Genomic DNA, 14,858 nt, shown 5'->3' with positions numbered 1-14,858 from the left:
GAACTGTGGTACTCAACTGTCAGCCATGATGTAAAACAGGAAGCCTCTGTGATTAAGACAAACAACCAGACAGAATACGCACTTGTCAATGTGCCCAAGAGGAAGGAAAATATTGCCAGCACTGAAGACCACAGTGAATATGACTATGTCCTGATAACCTAGAAGAGGACACTTTCTGCTCCTAAGGTACTCTTTTGTTTGAATGTTTAAGCCAGCAGTATGCGGACTTGCTCACCATCCTTCCTCTGCTGTCAGGTCTTCAAACACCTTGCTCATGTCACTGAGCTTACTCATTAGGACACATCTACCTGTCCATGAAAAGATGAACACAGAAAGAGACATGGACAGAGTATAGGACTTGACAGTTAAAGAGTAATCAGTAGCAACTGCCATTGTAAGACTTTCTCTGTAGAGCATTAGGTGTTTCATTACTAGAAGCAACTGAGGCTGCATATTTTTCTGGATTTCTATGGTACCTTTTTTTTTTAAGAAAAAGAGGTCTTACAGAACTACTGATAGAAATCTCAAAAATGCAATAAAAACATCCTTTGTTGTTGGGATTTTTGTTTCTTTGTTGTGGGGGGTAGTGTTTCATTTTTTTCAAATGAAAGCATAGACCCAGTGTTAGGTACACTTAATCTTTTCCAAAGTTTTCTGTCCTGCTTGATATATACCATTATACGATGTACAATTCTGACAAAAAACTTGTTTCTCAAATTGCTCCCAGCTTTAATGTAATGCTACTTATATTAGATTGAAGTCTTAAGGAAATTTGAATTAAATAAAAAAGCAACAAACTGCATGCAAAACAAAAATAGCGGACAGTTGGAAGTCTATGAAACCTGATGCTGCACAGGCAGTAACTACACACCCCTCAGTAGAAGATTCTCAGGTGTTATCTCCATGACAGAAAACTTCAAGCTCAATCCATCTGGAGTCTCAGGTTTGTCTCTCTGCAACGCCAGAAGATAACTTCCCTGTAGCCCATCATCCCTCTGCAAGCAGCATTCCTGGACATGCGCACAGGACTGAAACCAGTTATTCAACTGCTCAGCAGAGCTCATAAAGTGATTACGTGCCTGTGCTCTTGCTTGAGCATATTTTCTTCGCTCCCTCCACTTTTGTAATAAAACAATTTGTAAGAAAATATTGAACAGTTTTCCTGATTTAAAATCTTCCTTTGCATGTGATTGCTGGCTGCAGCCTTGGCGTTATAGCGTAGAACCTTTGCATTCCCACCTGCAGTTTCAGTGCTGGGTTCAGTCCCATGGGTGAGTGGTTCCACGCAGCAGCGGACAGACACACTGCCAGCACAGTGCAGGCAGCACCCTGCAGGTACCGCTGTGGTGAAGGCATCTGCCCCAAATCTGTAACAGCTGCTGTGGCTACACAGATGACTGTCTGCCATGGGATTTTAAAAGGCTGGTTGTACACTCCACAAGCTGAATTACCAGAACTGTCTTTTACTTTTTAGCAGCGTCGCATTCACTTCAGTCATTAAAGTGTTAGGCAGAGTCCTTCTGTTAAAATTAACATTAAGCCTTCACACAAAATAGCTAACTTGATGAAATAATGTGTTTGCACACTGCTCTGTCTCTAATGGATGACCATAATTAATTCACTTGGTTATTTCCTTTTACATGATCAATTTACCTCAAAGATATAAACCCAGAAACCACTTTTTTTTTTGTTATTTTTTGATATTTCCTTCAATAAGAATTCAGAGCTTGACTAGAGGTAGACTGTAAAGTCAGACATTTACTGTTGAATGTCACATCTTGCTACAACTCCATCTCCTTCTTTCCTGTTAATTGCTGGAGTAAAGGTACTGGGATAGATGATAATGGCTGGAAAAAAAAAAAAAAACAAACAGAATGCTGGGATCCTTCTTTTTTTTTCTGTTGGGTCCTCAGGCACATAGGGGTATCACCATAAAGAACCATAATAATTGTATTATTTTTCAGTTTGTAGAAAGGGAATAAAGATAAAGAAGTGTTCAAGGGCTGGTTCATTCATCTTAGTAAGAGCAACAACATCAAACAGCATCTCAAAGGCAAATTATTTCTTTGCTGGTATCTTCATAATCTGCTGCTTTTGGGACAAACCATACAAATCACTGATTTTGTCCTTCCCCAGGGTAAGAATGAGAATGAATATAACTTCTAGTTGTATACTGCACAGAATGTTGCATCAAAATAAATTATGGTTCTTACAGCCAATCTTACAAATCAAAAATCACAAATGTGAGAGCCATGTGAATGACAAATTTGGTCCAGGCTGTTTGCCAAGCTCAGTTAAAACTCAAGCAACAACAAATAGGGGTTTGAGTGTACAGCTCTGTGAGGCAGACACTTCATACACCTCTCAGGATTTAGAATTTTAATGGTTATTTTCCAACTCAAACAGCTGAAAGACTGGAGCTGCTGAAGAATGAAAACAATCACTCTAAGACTAAAAAAAAATAATTTAATGCATAGTAAAATTGTCAGATTACTCTTTAAATAAACCAGTAATATTAGAAAAAGAGAAACACAGTTTCTAATAAGATATTTTTCACATTACAAAAGGTTTCTTAAAATAAACTTGTCTATCCAACAATATTAACGTTTACACTGGATATAAACAAATGACAAGAAGTTATACTTCACTAACGTGGTAGTGAATCTATTCTGTTCCACATAGAGTTAATGCTTAGTTTTTAATTTTCATGTTATAGCCAGTTACTAGTTATAACTTATATGCCATGTTGGCCTACTTGGTCTGTTTAAGCACCTTTCTCTTGGTATTGGTCCATCTCATCTGATCTCTTGTCAACAAGAACAACTACTTTCTGCCTTATTAAGGCAAATATCTCGCATCCGTTCATTTTTGTCCCCACTGCTTGGACAGGGACTACAATTAAGGGTATAGACTGGTTTCTCTTTGAATTACAAATATCAGTCAAATGGTTGTCTATTCACTAGTAACAGTAGCTAGTTATTAAAGCACACAACTAATCTGACCCTTGAAAAAATCCTGTGGCATTCAGATGCATTTAGTGAACACAACATGTTTCTTCCCAATATTTTTACCTTTGTTTCTCTTTACATTATCCACGTATCTCAGAAGACTGCAGGATGAACAATGGAATCATGAGAACTGAAGTTCACTTAAGAAGCTAGTGTAAAGGTCTTACACATAATTCAAGAAAATAGAGAGGATATATAAGTTTTCAGGCTGTTTTATGAGGAAAGAACAATGGGGAATCATGGCATATGAAGTTAGCAGAGGAAGAAGTAACACACATAAGCATGGGTGGAAGCGAGCATTAAGAACGAAGCTGTGCAGATAATTTTGGATAAGCCGAGAAAATAAAGGAGCCACGTGCTTTTAAAGTTCATGCAAGGAGTCCAAATTTAGTCATAAGGCAAGACAAAGCAGAGGTTTCAAAGTCAACAGAGCGTGCATCAGACAAGACACATGATTTTCACAGAAGTGAAATGGGTTATTGAGATATTAGGACAAAAATGAAGAAGGAGGTAGAGGTGTTATAGGAGTATAATACTGTTATAAATATACCACATTTTCCATTTACAATAATGACAGACAGTATTTAGAGGACGTCTTTAGAACTGTTTCTACCTAATGAATGGTCCCCTATGCTGGGATTACTAATAGGAGAAACCCATCTCTTCTAGGTGGAGATGAAGATGAGGAGTCTTTTCATCATTTCTCTGAAAGTTAAAACAATATATTATTAACATTAAAATTACAGTTCAGTTAGATATTTCAGCATATTCTTTCCTGACACATTTACTCTGCATTTTCTATGAACCCTGTCAATATCTAAGGAAGAAAATTACACTGAGAATTGGAACTCATGACTCGTTGCTGCTTTGATATGAGTACCAAAAAAATCAATATGCGTTAATTGCACACCTCACTGGTTTACCCAGTATGGTGATGTGTTAGCCTAGAATTATTCTGAAAGCACAAAGGTGTGGCTCAGTAAGTTGAACTGGGGGGAAGCAGCTCCATGTGTTGTTCTCAGTAAAGCTGCAAGGCTCATAGAACTTTTATACTGACAAAGAACTTCTATACAAGACAAATCTAATTGCATTAGAATCACTGCCTTGTCACTGGTAGTCGTTGGAATCACTACCTAGAAAATCTGGAAGAATGAATGTTTAGCTCATTTAGAAGATGTCTCCTATGCATAATAAATTTTCAAAAAAATACTCTGAAAAGACAAAAATCAGGAGGCTTTTTCATTCTTGACTGCAAATTAAAAATAAATCAGGCATTCACTCTCAAATTACCTTGTTTTACTTGGATTAAAATTTGTTGTATAAGCACGCAAATATAAATACAAAATAAGGAGAAACATTTTAAATTATTTGGCTCCCCATTATGGTACATATATATATATATGAGGAGATCTTCTTTGTAGGCATAAAATGCAAAAGGAGATCTGAAAAGTTTAGTTGGAGTCTGCAGCTAACCAGTTTCATTACTATTCACTTTTCTCATCAGAGGACTAGTGAATCCTAGGTTATAAGCTAAGCATAGCAAGACTTTCCTAAAAACCAAATATTATACAATTTTCTTAATACTGTTGTGCAAAATATAATTACTAACAAATCTCAACATCTTTCCAGAAAGATTTCGCTCCTTCAAGTACATATATGTCTGCTCTTTGTAAAGAAACAGTCCCTCTAATGTACAGCACTTACATGCTAATGTGAGAGAAGTCAGGTCAATCTTTAATTTGTTACATTCAGATGTCCCAGGATTAAAAGTATCATCTTCATCATAAATACTTTGAAGTAAAACATTCCTTATAAAATCTGGGTTCATTGTGTTTTCCATAAACTCCTCCGTTGATGGTGGTACAGAAAACTCTAGCTGATAAAATACAGTAGAGCTTTCATTACTGAAAAACAAAGTCAAGTATGAATGCCTTCAAGTCCCCACTGGATCTTTTCTTTTTTGACTGACTTTTCATACCAATGTTGACATAGATTTTTTAAAAAACTCATTCTAAAGAAAAGCATTATAAAAGAAAACTGCCAAAGATTCCAGTTTCCTCCTCCCCTCCCTTCTCAGAGCAGCTCTTGACATTAACAGGAACTGGGTGCATACCTGAAGCCAACGTGAGATGTGTTTACAATGCAAAAATGGTAATGGGACATGTGTCCTAATGAGGTAAGCTTTGCAGCACTCATGCTTCACAAGTACACAAGGATAAGAGGTGTTGCAATACCTCATGCATAAGTAAGCTAAGAACCTGCAGAAATATTTCTTCTCCTGCTAGCAGTACCTGGGGCCACCCAGCTGTGCTCCTAGCTCCTCAGCTCTGGAGTGAATTAGGCAAACCACCAAGGTGGAGTCCATTTCTGGAGATTTCATTGCTTGTGGTCTACCAAATCCACTGACTACAATTCAACAGTTACATTTTATACTCACAGAATTTAAAAGGAAGTAGTTGGATGGGAGAAAAGAAGAGGACAAAGAGGCAGAGAGGGAGACACACACACAAAGAGGCAGAGAGAGAGAGATCAGCTAGTCAATATGTATGCAGAATTACAGCTTTGTATTTGATGGTCTAAATCATAATTTCTGCCTGTAAGGCTAAAGAGCTACAGCTCCCTCATTGAAAAGAGCCAGCATGCCCAAGGCTGGCAGTGCAGAGGAGCACATTCCCCAGAGTACCCTCAGGACTGCCCCTTGTCGCAGCCCAAGGGGGCTCTTCTTCTGTCCTTGCTCTCTCAAGGGCCTTGTGGCTTTGCAAAACTACTTCCCTTGATTTTCTCCCATCTTTCCAATCCCATTTGTAAGAGTGTTTTTCCAGAAGTCCTTGGGGAAGCTTCCTGATTGCCTTCCCTTGTGCCTCTGCTATCTCTCCATGGCACGACCATGCTGCAACCAATTTCTTGCCCCACTTTTCCCTCTGCTTCTCAGCTTCCCTCCTGTTGTAAATCTGTGGTACCTCCATAGACTGAAACTTTATAGTCTCAAACACAGCCTCACCTCCATCCCTAGGAAAGTGATAGAACAACTTATCCTTGGTGCCATCTCAAGGCATATCAAGGATAAGAGGGTTATTAGGGGCAGTCAGCATGGCTTCACCAAAGGGAAGTCATGCTTGACCAACCTCATAGCCTTCTATGAAGACATAACAAGGTGGATAGATGATGGCAGAGCTGTGGATGTGGTCTACCTTGACTTCAGTAAAGCATTTGACACAGTCTCCCACAGCACCCTCACAGCTAAACTGAGGGAGTGTGGTCTGGACAATCAGGTAGTGATGTGGACTGCGAACTGGCTGAAGAAAAGAAGCCAGAGAGTTGTGGTCAATGGGGCGGAGTCTGGTTGGTGGCCTGTATCTAGTGGAGTGCCTCAAGGGTCAGTACTGGGGCCAGTATTATTCAATGTATTCATCAACGACTTGAATGAGGGAATAGAGTGCACTGTCAGCAAGTTTGCTGATGGCACTAAGCTGGGAGGAGTGGCTGACACACCAGAAGGCTGTGCTGCCATCCAGCAAGACCTGGACAGGCTGGAGAGTTGGGTGGGGAAAAATGTAATGAAATATAACAAGGGCAAGTGTAGAGTCTTGCATCTGGGCAGGAACAAACCCAGGTTCCAGTATAAGTTGGGGAACAATCTCTTGGAGAGCAGTGTAGGGGAAATGGACCTGGCGGTCCTGGTGGACAGCAATGTGACCATGAGCCAGCACTGTGCCCTTGTGGCCAAGAAGGCCAATGACATTCTGGGGTGTATTAGAAGGGGGATGATTAGTAGGTCGAGAGAGGTTCTCCTTCCCCTCTACTCTGCCCTGGTGAGACCACATCTGGAATATTGTGTCCAGTTCTGGGCCCCTCAGTTCAAGAAGGACAGGGAACTGCTGGAGAGAGTCCAGTGCAGGGCAACAAAGACGATTAAGGGAGTGGAGCATCTCCCTCATGAGGAAAGGCTGAGGGAGCTGGGTCTCTTTAGCTTGGAGGAGACTGAGGGCTGACCTCATTAATGTTTATAAATATATAAAGGGTGAGTGTCACAAGGATGGAGCCAGGCTCTTCCCAGTGACAGCCAATGGTAAGACAAGGGGTGATGGGTTCAAACAGGAACACAAGAGGTTCCACTTAAATATGAGGAGAAACTTCTTCACAGTGAGGGTGACAGAACACTGGAACAGGCTGCCCAGGGGGGTTGTGGAGTCACCTTCCCTGGAGACATTCAAAACCCACCTGGACACATTCCTGTGTAACCTCATCTAGGTGTTCCTGCTCTGGTAGGGGGATTGGACTAGATGATCTTTTGAGGTCCCTTCCAATCCCTGACATGCTGTGATTCTGTGAAACACAGCAGACTCCTTAGCCTTTCTCCAGTGCCAGTTTCTGCTGGGACTAAGATCCTCCCTCTATTCCAGCTTGAAGGTTTCCGTTGTCTCTGCAAGGCAGGCCTGGATACTTTTCCTCTTCTTCCTACCACTGCTACTCCTCTGGTTCCACCTGCCTTTGGTGGCTGAACTTCTCCTTCATGTGTAAGCATCTCCCACCCAAGCTAGAGTGGCCTCTGCTCTGCCTCTCACTCCTGTTCCACCAGTCTCTCCAATATGCTCTTGCTTTGAGATTTGCTCCCTTTGTCCAAAATAAAGTAAGGGGAAAAGTGGTCCAAACAAACCAGTGATGCAATATTGCTGTTTTGGCTCTTGCAACTTGTAAGTCCCCATCACCTTTAGCTCTATTGGTGACAAAATAGTTCTCTCCTCCTCATGAACCCTGTTTTATTTATTCAAGGCTATTTAAGCAATGCCAATCTGAAGTGGTTCCAGTAGCTCGTTTTCCTTTTAATAAATATCCTTAAATGTGTTTGTTAAGGGCTGCACTTCTAACCAAAGGCAGAGGTGATATGTAACAGCAACAAAATGTTACTGTCATTATATATTATTAGCAGCACTTGCCATTTACACTAGAGGATGCTTTAGCTGGTCTTCGCTACATATATATGTCACTCTCCCCTAAACAACCTTTTTCTTGCAGATTTAAATGTTGCACATATTTACATAGGCATGTGTATGTCTCATCAAAAGCCTGGAATTTTCAGACAATTTTGGTGAAATTACTTACCTGAAATAAACTACCGGAGGTGACCTAAAGTAGCGTCCCAGAGCTGGAGATGAACTGTAGATATCTATTAACTTGGAGAGAAAGAAGAAAAGAAAAAAATATTTCTTCCATTTTTTCTCTCTTTTCCCCATATGAATGTACAGCAAATCATTCTTACAAGGTATTTTAAGGGGCATAAACACAGGTGCTGAATGTCAAATATCAGCAAATATCTGTCCTGGAAAAGGTACACAATCCTTTTAATCTTGACAGACAAGTTAATCTGTGCATTTGAGTGACTACTATATTACCTCAACACAATGGAGGCATTCAGGGTGAACTAAAAGTATGTGCTCAAGTTGCCATGGGCAATTTATATTGTTTGGCTTGGGTTTTTACTAGTACCAAAACATCTTACTTGGTAGAGGGAAGAGTCTCTCTCCTGGGACCTGCTTTCCACAAGAAGTCTAAATCAGCACTGCTGTGCCTGCTGAGCTTATTTCAGCCAGAACTCAGAGCCATGATAGCTCAATGGAAACAGCAGCTATAAACCCAAGCTGTCATCATGCACTTACAGAAGAATGCGACACACAGGATTTTTAACCCACATTTGGTTTAGGTGATTTTCACAGGTCCCTCCTAACCTAAATTATTCTACTAAAATGGTGAAGACTATCTCCAAACCATTACTCAAATTTAGGAAAAAAAATGATTATTTTTTTTTTTTTTAACAATGTAAACTGCAGACAATTATATTTTTTTTTTAATATTTTTTTCTAGATCTAGATTTAAAATTATACTAGAAAAAGTACAACTTAGAATTTTTTGTAGATTTGCAAATGATGAAGTTGCTACAAAGAGAAACACAAACTTCTTAAAAGAGAAAACACGGAATCTATGTTGCAATCAGAGTCAGCTTTGCCAAGAACCACATCAACACATACCCTCTTAGTGATGTTTTCAGAGAAATGATGTGGGAGACCACACATTAACTTAAAAGTTCCCGAAAAATTGCGATAATTTCCACTATTTAATAGTGCATCAGGATCCCAGTAGTCATCCTCATCTGTGTAAACATCTAATATTCAAAAGGAGATAGAAAAAAGTAAGAAAAAGTTCCAGTTAGCAGAAATATTGGAAAAAAATCCTCCCTGCTTTCTCTAGGTTGGCTTTCTCACACATTTCCTAGGTAAGGGCTGACTGGGAGTAACAGAAAGACAGTGCAAGTCACCTGAAGAAAAGTCACAGCACAGGGAGGTCAATCACCTGCCCCCATTAGCGAAAGTCAGCTGCTTTGGGAGCCTGACAGGCACTGACATCACACCAGAGGACGAAAGTGACCCCCTGCACTTGTTGCAATATTCTAGGCATAACTTCCATCCTCACCCCTGACTCTGTTTTTTGTCATGTTTTCTCACTTAGCTACGAACTGGAATTGCCATCTGATCAGTATACAAGTTGCTACCTGCTAAAATAGAAGCATTCACATCCACTACTCAAAACTCCTACCTCTGTAGCTGGCATTGCAGTCCCTTCAGAAGTTTACAGGAATTTAAAGGATACTACTTTTCAGTTTCTGTTGTTAGATTGTACATATTGTACATTTTTAGAGGACAAATTAAGAGTGACATACTTACTAGAATAAAGAATTAGGCTGATGAGAATGACCAGGAAGAATACTAGAAAAATTGTAGTTATAACCATCCATAGCTTACACTTCCAGAAAACTATATTACCGCATGATTTCCAGTGATCTGTCTCCTAGTTACAAAAGGAAAGGACATGTTGATTAATGAAATGCGGTGGGAAATAACATTTAAGGATATCTCTACTATTACATTTAGAAACAAAAAAACTCTACATAGGTAGGAGAGACTAATTGGTAAGCAATGTCTTGTATGTGTGGGGTTCCTGCCCTTAAGTACTGGTGCAGGTGGGAACAGGGACCTCCAGAAGGCAAAGGACATTCACAGTCAGGTTATTACATGAAAGACAGATGTATCATTCCCCATTTGTGCAGAAGTTCTAACTCCTGAGTTGCCCGTAAAGCTAAGGTGCTAGAAAGGTGCTTTCACGTTCTTCCAAAGTTTTTTTCAGCTACATAGATTTGATTCACTTGTTTCACAAGCTGTCCTTTTAATGTTTGCCATCCCTCCCAACCAAAAAAGTTGTCTGTGGAGGAATTTCCAGAATGATTCACCTCTGTGACATTGGTCATACCAGTTTGCATAGCACACAAAACAAGTGGACTGCTATTCACCAGATACTATAGAACACTATAAAATAATTGAGACTTTTACAGCTGACTCCCTTTTCCTCCAAAAGACTGGAAACTTGAAGGCTATCGAGTACATTTCAAATAAAGTTTACTACAAATCTCACCTGTTCTAGGAGATCACAAGGAAATTCTCTTCAAAGAAATTGTCTGTGTGCACATACATATAAGAGAGAAAGGACAATACCTGGCTTTCACTTAATTTTAATAAGATTTAAGACCATGGCAGAAGTCTGATTCATTAGTTAAAGTACTAATATTTAAAAAAAATTAAAAAAAAGCTTAGGTGACATAGCAACACAAATAAAAAACCTCCAGCTCTTTTGTTCCACAGCCAGAAGACTGAAGGAAGGGCATGAATTCATAAGAAAGTAGACCAGGCTGCCTTTGTAATTCCTCTTCATCCACTGTAAACTCCATGTTCTTTTTGACATCAGTACCAGGAGAGGAAAAGCACAAGCTGCAGGCTGCCTGTGCCACACACGTGCAGGTTGGCAGGAAGCAGCTGCCAGCTGGAGGCACTGACCCAGGTCACCTTCCTTTACTTTTTGAACTTTCTAAGAACACAGCATGGTAGAAACCTTTCACTGATTTTAACTGACGCCCACCAGCTGGCTTAAAGCTTCTTTGGGGGTGGCAGATGAACAGGGGGAGAACACAGACACCCACTGAAAGATCTAACAAGAGTCATTTCTCCAGGAGTGGGGGCAGAGACAGTGGTCTCTGCAGACACCCCTGCATGCAGAACTTTGTTTTGGTGGAGAATGAAGGGCAAAGGCTGAATACAGTTTTGCTTGCAACATGCTTTCAGGTGTCATCGTGTTTACGCACATATATATTTATTTGATTTTTAAAATGTGTTAGAAGAATGAAGCTTCAGTTTAATACTTGACACTAGAATATTGGTTTGTATCTGCAAAGAAGAAGAAGAAAAAAACACGACACTGACTACCGCCTAGAGTACAGCTATGAAATCAGACATAATAATGTCAGTCGAGACCGGCAGTTATCAAGCCCAAGTTTCAGTTGAGCCCCATATTTAGACCATCACAAAAGCATAATTCATAATCACACGCAGCAAACTGTCGTGATCTCAAGCAAACATTCAGCTCTCCAGCTATCCTCTACCAGCTGGGCCAACACCCTCTGAACATTGCCCACATACATCGCAACACTGCTGGGAGGAAGCAGTGGCAGAGAAAACCTCTCCCCGGGATTTCTGGTTAACCTGCCACCTGAGCAGCATGCAGGGCATGAGAATTTTCCAGCACTTCCTATAGGATAGGAAGCCAGTTGCCAGAATCAGCAGAAACAGAGCCCAGATGAAAATCTAGTTCTGGGAAGAGGAAGGCTAAACAGAAACTTAAGGGTAAAGTTTCTCAAGACAGCAGAGAGGCTCAAGCTCACCCCTGCCTCTCCTCTACCCTCCCCCTGTTCCTCTTTGAACCTTGCTAGAATTTGTTTGACCCTGGAGCAAGCTGACTCAGTTTACCAGACCAGAGGTAATATAGCAGAGAAAATGCTTTTTTTGCCCGGCCAGTGGTATGAATCAGCCCGGAGGGATGATCAGTGGCGCTGGCTGTTGCTCAGCCGGGAGCAGGAAGGGAGGGGTGACATGACTAATGCAGCCCCACACTCAGGAAGGCTCAGCCATCCTTACCGAAAAGTGGGAAACTTCTTAGCTCTGTCACAAATATTCTCTCTGCTCTCGTTTAAGTAATGAAAATCACTGTACAAGTCACCTGTGAGTACATATTAATCCTCTGCCAGTGTTAGTCTGTTCCATGGCTTTAAGCTAAACACTGGGAGCTACAAACCTCAGGACTCACATGCTGTTCTTAATGGAGGCTTTGGGGCACTCTGTTCATACAAATTTGTAATTGTTAGCAGCTGCAAATTGCTCAGGGATAAAAAGAGAGAGAATCCAGCATGGTCTGTTGCAGGACATTCTATTCTTGTTTTGGCAGTGCTGTTTTCTGATTAATTTGTTCTGAAAGAAAGCCCATTTTTAATATGGGTTTCAACTCTTCTTCTTTCTGGTTTTCAACCCAGTCCAAATGACAGTACATGAAAAGATAAAGCAAAACTCAGACTACCAATTACAACTTCATTTCCTAAGTTAAAGTTCACAAACAGCCAAGCACAAAAGATAAAAAAGCCTAAAATCCCACTCCAATATTAGAACACGTGATTGTGAAGAAGAAAAGAAACATGTTTAAAAGCTTTTCAGCCTTTACTTTCACATGAATAACCTTTCCCTCTCCCTCAAACAACAAATTAAACCACCCCTACAAGAAGTTCCTGCAAAGTGTAATTTCCCTTGTTGTGTGGCATTTTCCCCAACAGCAAGCATCAAATGAGCAAATGAAATTCCTACCTTTCTTATTTGAGCATTTAGAGGCTTGCCATGATCTGCCTCACTTTCCTCCACATTATCTTCTTGTAATTCAATAGTTTCGTGCTCCTGACTAGAGTTTTGCCTTTTCATAGCTTCTGTCTCTGCGTGAGGACCTCTGTCTCTGAAGCAGGCACGGACGCAACTCATTTCCTTCTGGTTTCAGCTGCACTTATGGTCAGTAGCAGTTCGGGTGTGAGGCTGGAGACAGTAACAGGGAGAGTCAGGATAGTTTTCACAGCAGTGATCTCAAAACACTGACAAATGAGGGGAATTCCTTGGAAGGACAAATAGAGTTCTCTGCGCGAACTACAGAGAAACAGGAGGTGGAGGAAATATCGATTTGCCTTGTCGCCAGAACTACAGCCTTCAGCTGTGCAACACTAGGTTTTCCAGTTTGTCTGCCTTCCCGTACCTGCCCTTGACAAGCATGTGACTAAACCTTGAGCAATGTTGTCACTAGCTGAGGCGATTTTGAAAGGAACCAGATTGCTTTCCCTGCTGCTGTCAGCCAAAACAGTAAAATACTATTGCAGTTATTTATGCTGCTCAACAAACAGATGTGGTTCTGAACATCACAGACTGAGTAAACAGCTTGTAGTTCAGTTAGGCTGTGAAGGGAACTTATAGCATCTATCATCTCTTCTATTTTTAGTCTCACTGTATAGTCAATAAAGAAATAAGCACTACTGACCTTTGTAGTGTGAATTTTCCTCTCTCTAGCTGTTATAGAGCCTAAAATCACATGTGATGCTAAAGAACCATTTATGTCTATTCATCTACTATCCAATCTAAACCTGAGAAGCTGCTTCCATGTAAAAAAAAAAATAAAAAAAGCAAATTGAAGAAAAGATGGTCTTTAATTTCAGCCTGTGCTCTACAGGGTGTGCTTTTATGAAGCAAATCATGATGTGAGTTGAGATCTGGTCTGCACTAGCTTCCCACAGGAACTCTCCCGTGCTGTTTAGAGTCATTCATAACAACTTACTACGGCCAGTGGCTGATTCCTCCCACTATCTCTCCAGCATCCTTCATCCTACCTTCTCTCATTTCTCCTGTTTTGACTCCATCCTCCCCACAGAGCACCTCTCTCCCCTCTGGATCAAAAGGGCTGGGCAGGCAGCTGGTCTCTGCACTATTGCTCACTCTCTTGTCCCAACACAGAGAGGATCATGCATTAAGAGAAACAAAGCGTCTTTCTCCAGCTTCCTCCCCTGCTGGCTGAGTATCCACTCACAGCACTGCTTCTTCTTTTCCCTGCCAAATGCTGAGGATGCTTTCCCCTCCCAGATTTTCTCCTTGTGCAACTCATCTGGCTGGCTCATCCTGGGGGTTCAGATTCCTGATGTCATGTTACAGTCATCCAGGCAAAGGCACTGCATAAAGCTGAGCACATGGTTTCATTTGACAAATGAAAAGAAGTACAAACTGCATACCTGATGTTTTGGTTCTGGAGAATCCTTAAAACTCCGAAGGACTGAGGATGAAGCCGAGGAGTCGTCAAGATCAAAACTTGTGTCTGGATCCACAAGATTTCACCTGGGACATGTTTACTAGAAAAGCCTTTACCTGATGAGTCTCAGTACTCCTGGTGGAGACGAGCTTCATTTATTTTATTTCCATTCACAGTAAAAGACTTTACCTTCTACTGAATTATCTGAAACCAAACTGTTTTTCTAAGTCAAATGAGTTAATGATTATGGATCTCACCCTACAAAAGCCAAAGTCCTTTTATTTACATCTGTGACCGAGCTCCTTACAAGGACTTGAGTTTCTGTCACGTGGGTGATCTAACTTCCACACTTGGTGCCTGTCAGGCATGTGAGGTAACTGGCACTTCTGACGTATGGAGCTGAGAAACTCTTGAAAAAAATGGGAAGTTGAGAACTGATCTGCACTTTCTGGCTCAGGCTCTTATCTAAAACAGAACATCAGGAAAACTGTTTTCTTCCGTAGTGAAGACATCTCTAGTTTCAATATACAGGAAAACAAACAAACAAACAAACAAAAACCAACAACAAAAAACCACAAACCAAACAAACAAACAAACAAACTTGTGACCTTAAAAGTGTGCTTATTAAAACAGGCAAATCAGGCT

General features: G+C 40.7%; 1 protein-coding gene across 2 annotated transcripts; it reads right to left on the bottom strand.

Moving 5' to 3' along the window:
* Nucleotides 1-2,446: 2,446 nt before the first annotated feature.
* Nucleotides 2,447-14,642, bottom strand: C1H3orf52 (chromosome 1 C3orf52 homolog). Of its 2 annotated transcripts, none has more exons than XM_005502597.3 (7): nucleotides 14,197-14,642; nucleotides 12,743-12,961; nucleotides 9,728-9,851; nucleotides 9,035-9,168; nucleotides 8,112-8,182; nucleotides 4,713-4,912; nucleotides 2,447-3,713 (listed from the first exon to the last, which is right to left on the bottom strand). In XM_005502597.3, coding segments are annotated over exons 2-7 (699 nt in total). In that variant the 5' UTR covers nucleotides 12,911-12,961; nucleotides 14,197-14,642; the 3' UTR covers nucleotides 2,447-3,711. The 2 variants fall into 2 exon arrangements, with proteins under 2 accessions (XP_005502654.2, XP_021143404.2); XM_021287729.2 differs by lacking the exon at nucleotides 14,197-14,642 and adding an exon at nucleotides 13,801-14,141.
* Nucleotides 14,643-14,858: the final 216 nt, after the last annotated feature.

Source organism: Columba livia, chromosome 1, assembly GCF_036013475.1.
Source record: "Columba livia isolate bColLiv1 breed racing homer chromosome 1, bColLiv1.pat.W.v2, whole genome shotgun sequence".
NCBI lineage: Eukaryota > Metazoa > Chordata > Aves > Columbiformes > Columbidae > Columba > Columba livia.
This window is presented reverse-complemented; position numbering and strand designations above follow the sequence as displayed.

Excerpts from the sequence above, each read along its gene's own strand:
- C1H3orf52 (XM_005502597.3), bottom strand. The coding sequence starts at position 12,910 with ATGAGTTGCGTCCGTGCCTGCTTCAGAGACAGAGGTCCTCACGCAGAG. Across the intron at positions 8,183-9,034 it reads CTGAAAACATCACTAAGAGG|TTAATAGATATCTACAGTTC; the intron begins GTATGTGTTGAT and ends TTTCTCTCCAAG. Across the intron at positions 4,913-8,111 it reads CCTCCGGTAGTTTATTTCAG|TAATGAAAGCTCTACTGTAT; the intron begins GTAAGTAATTTC and ends TTTGTTTTTCAG.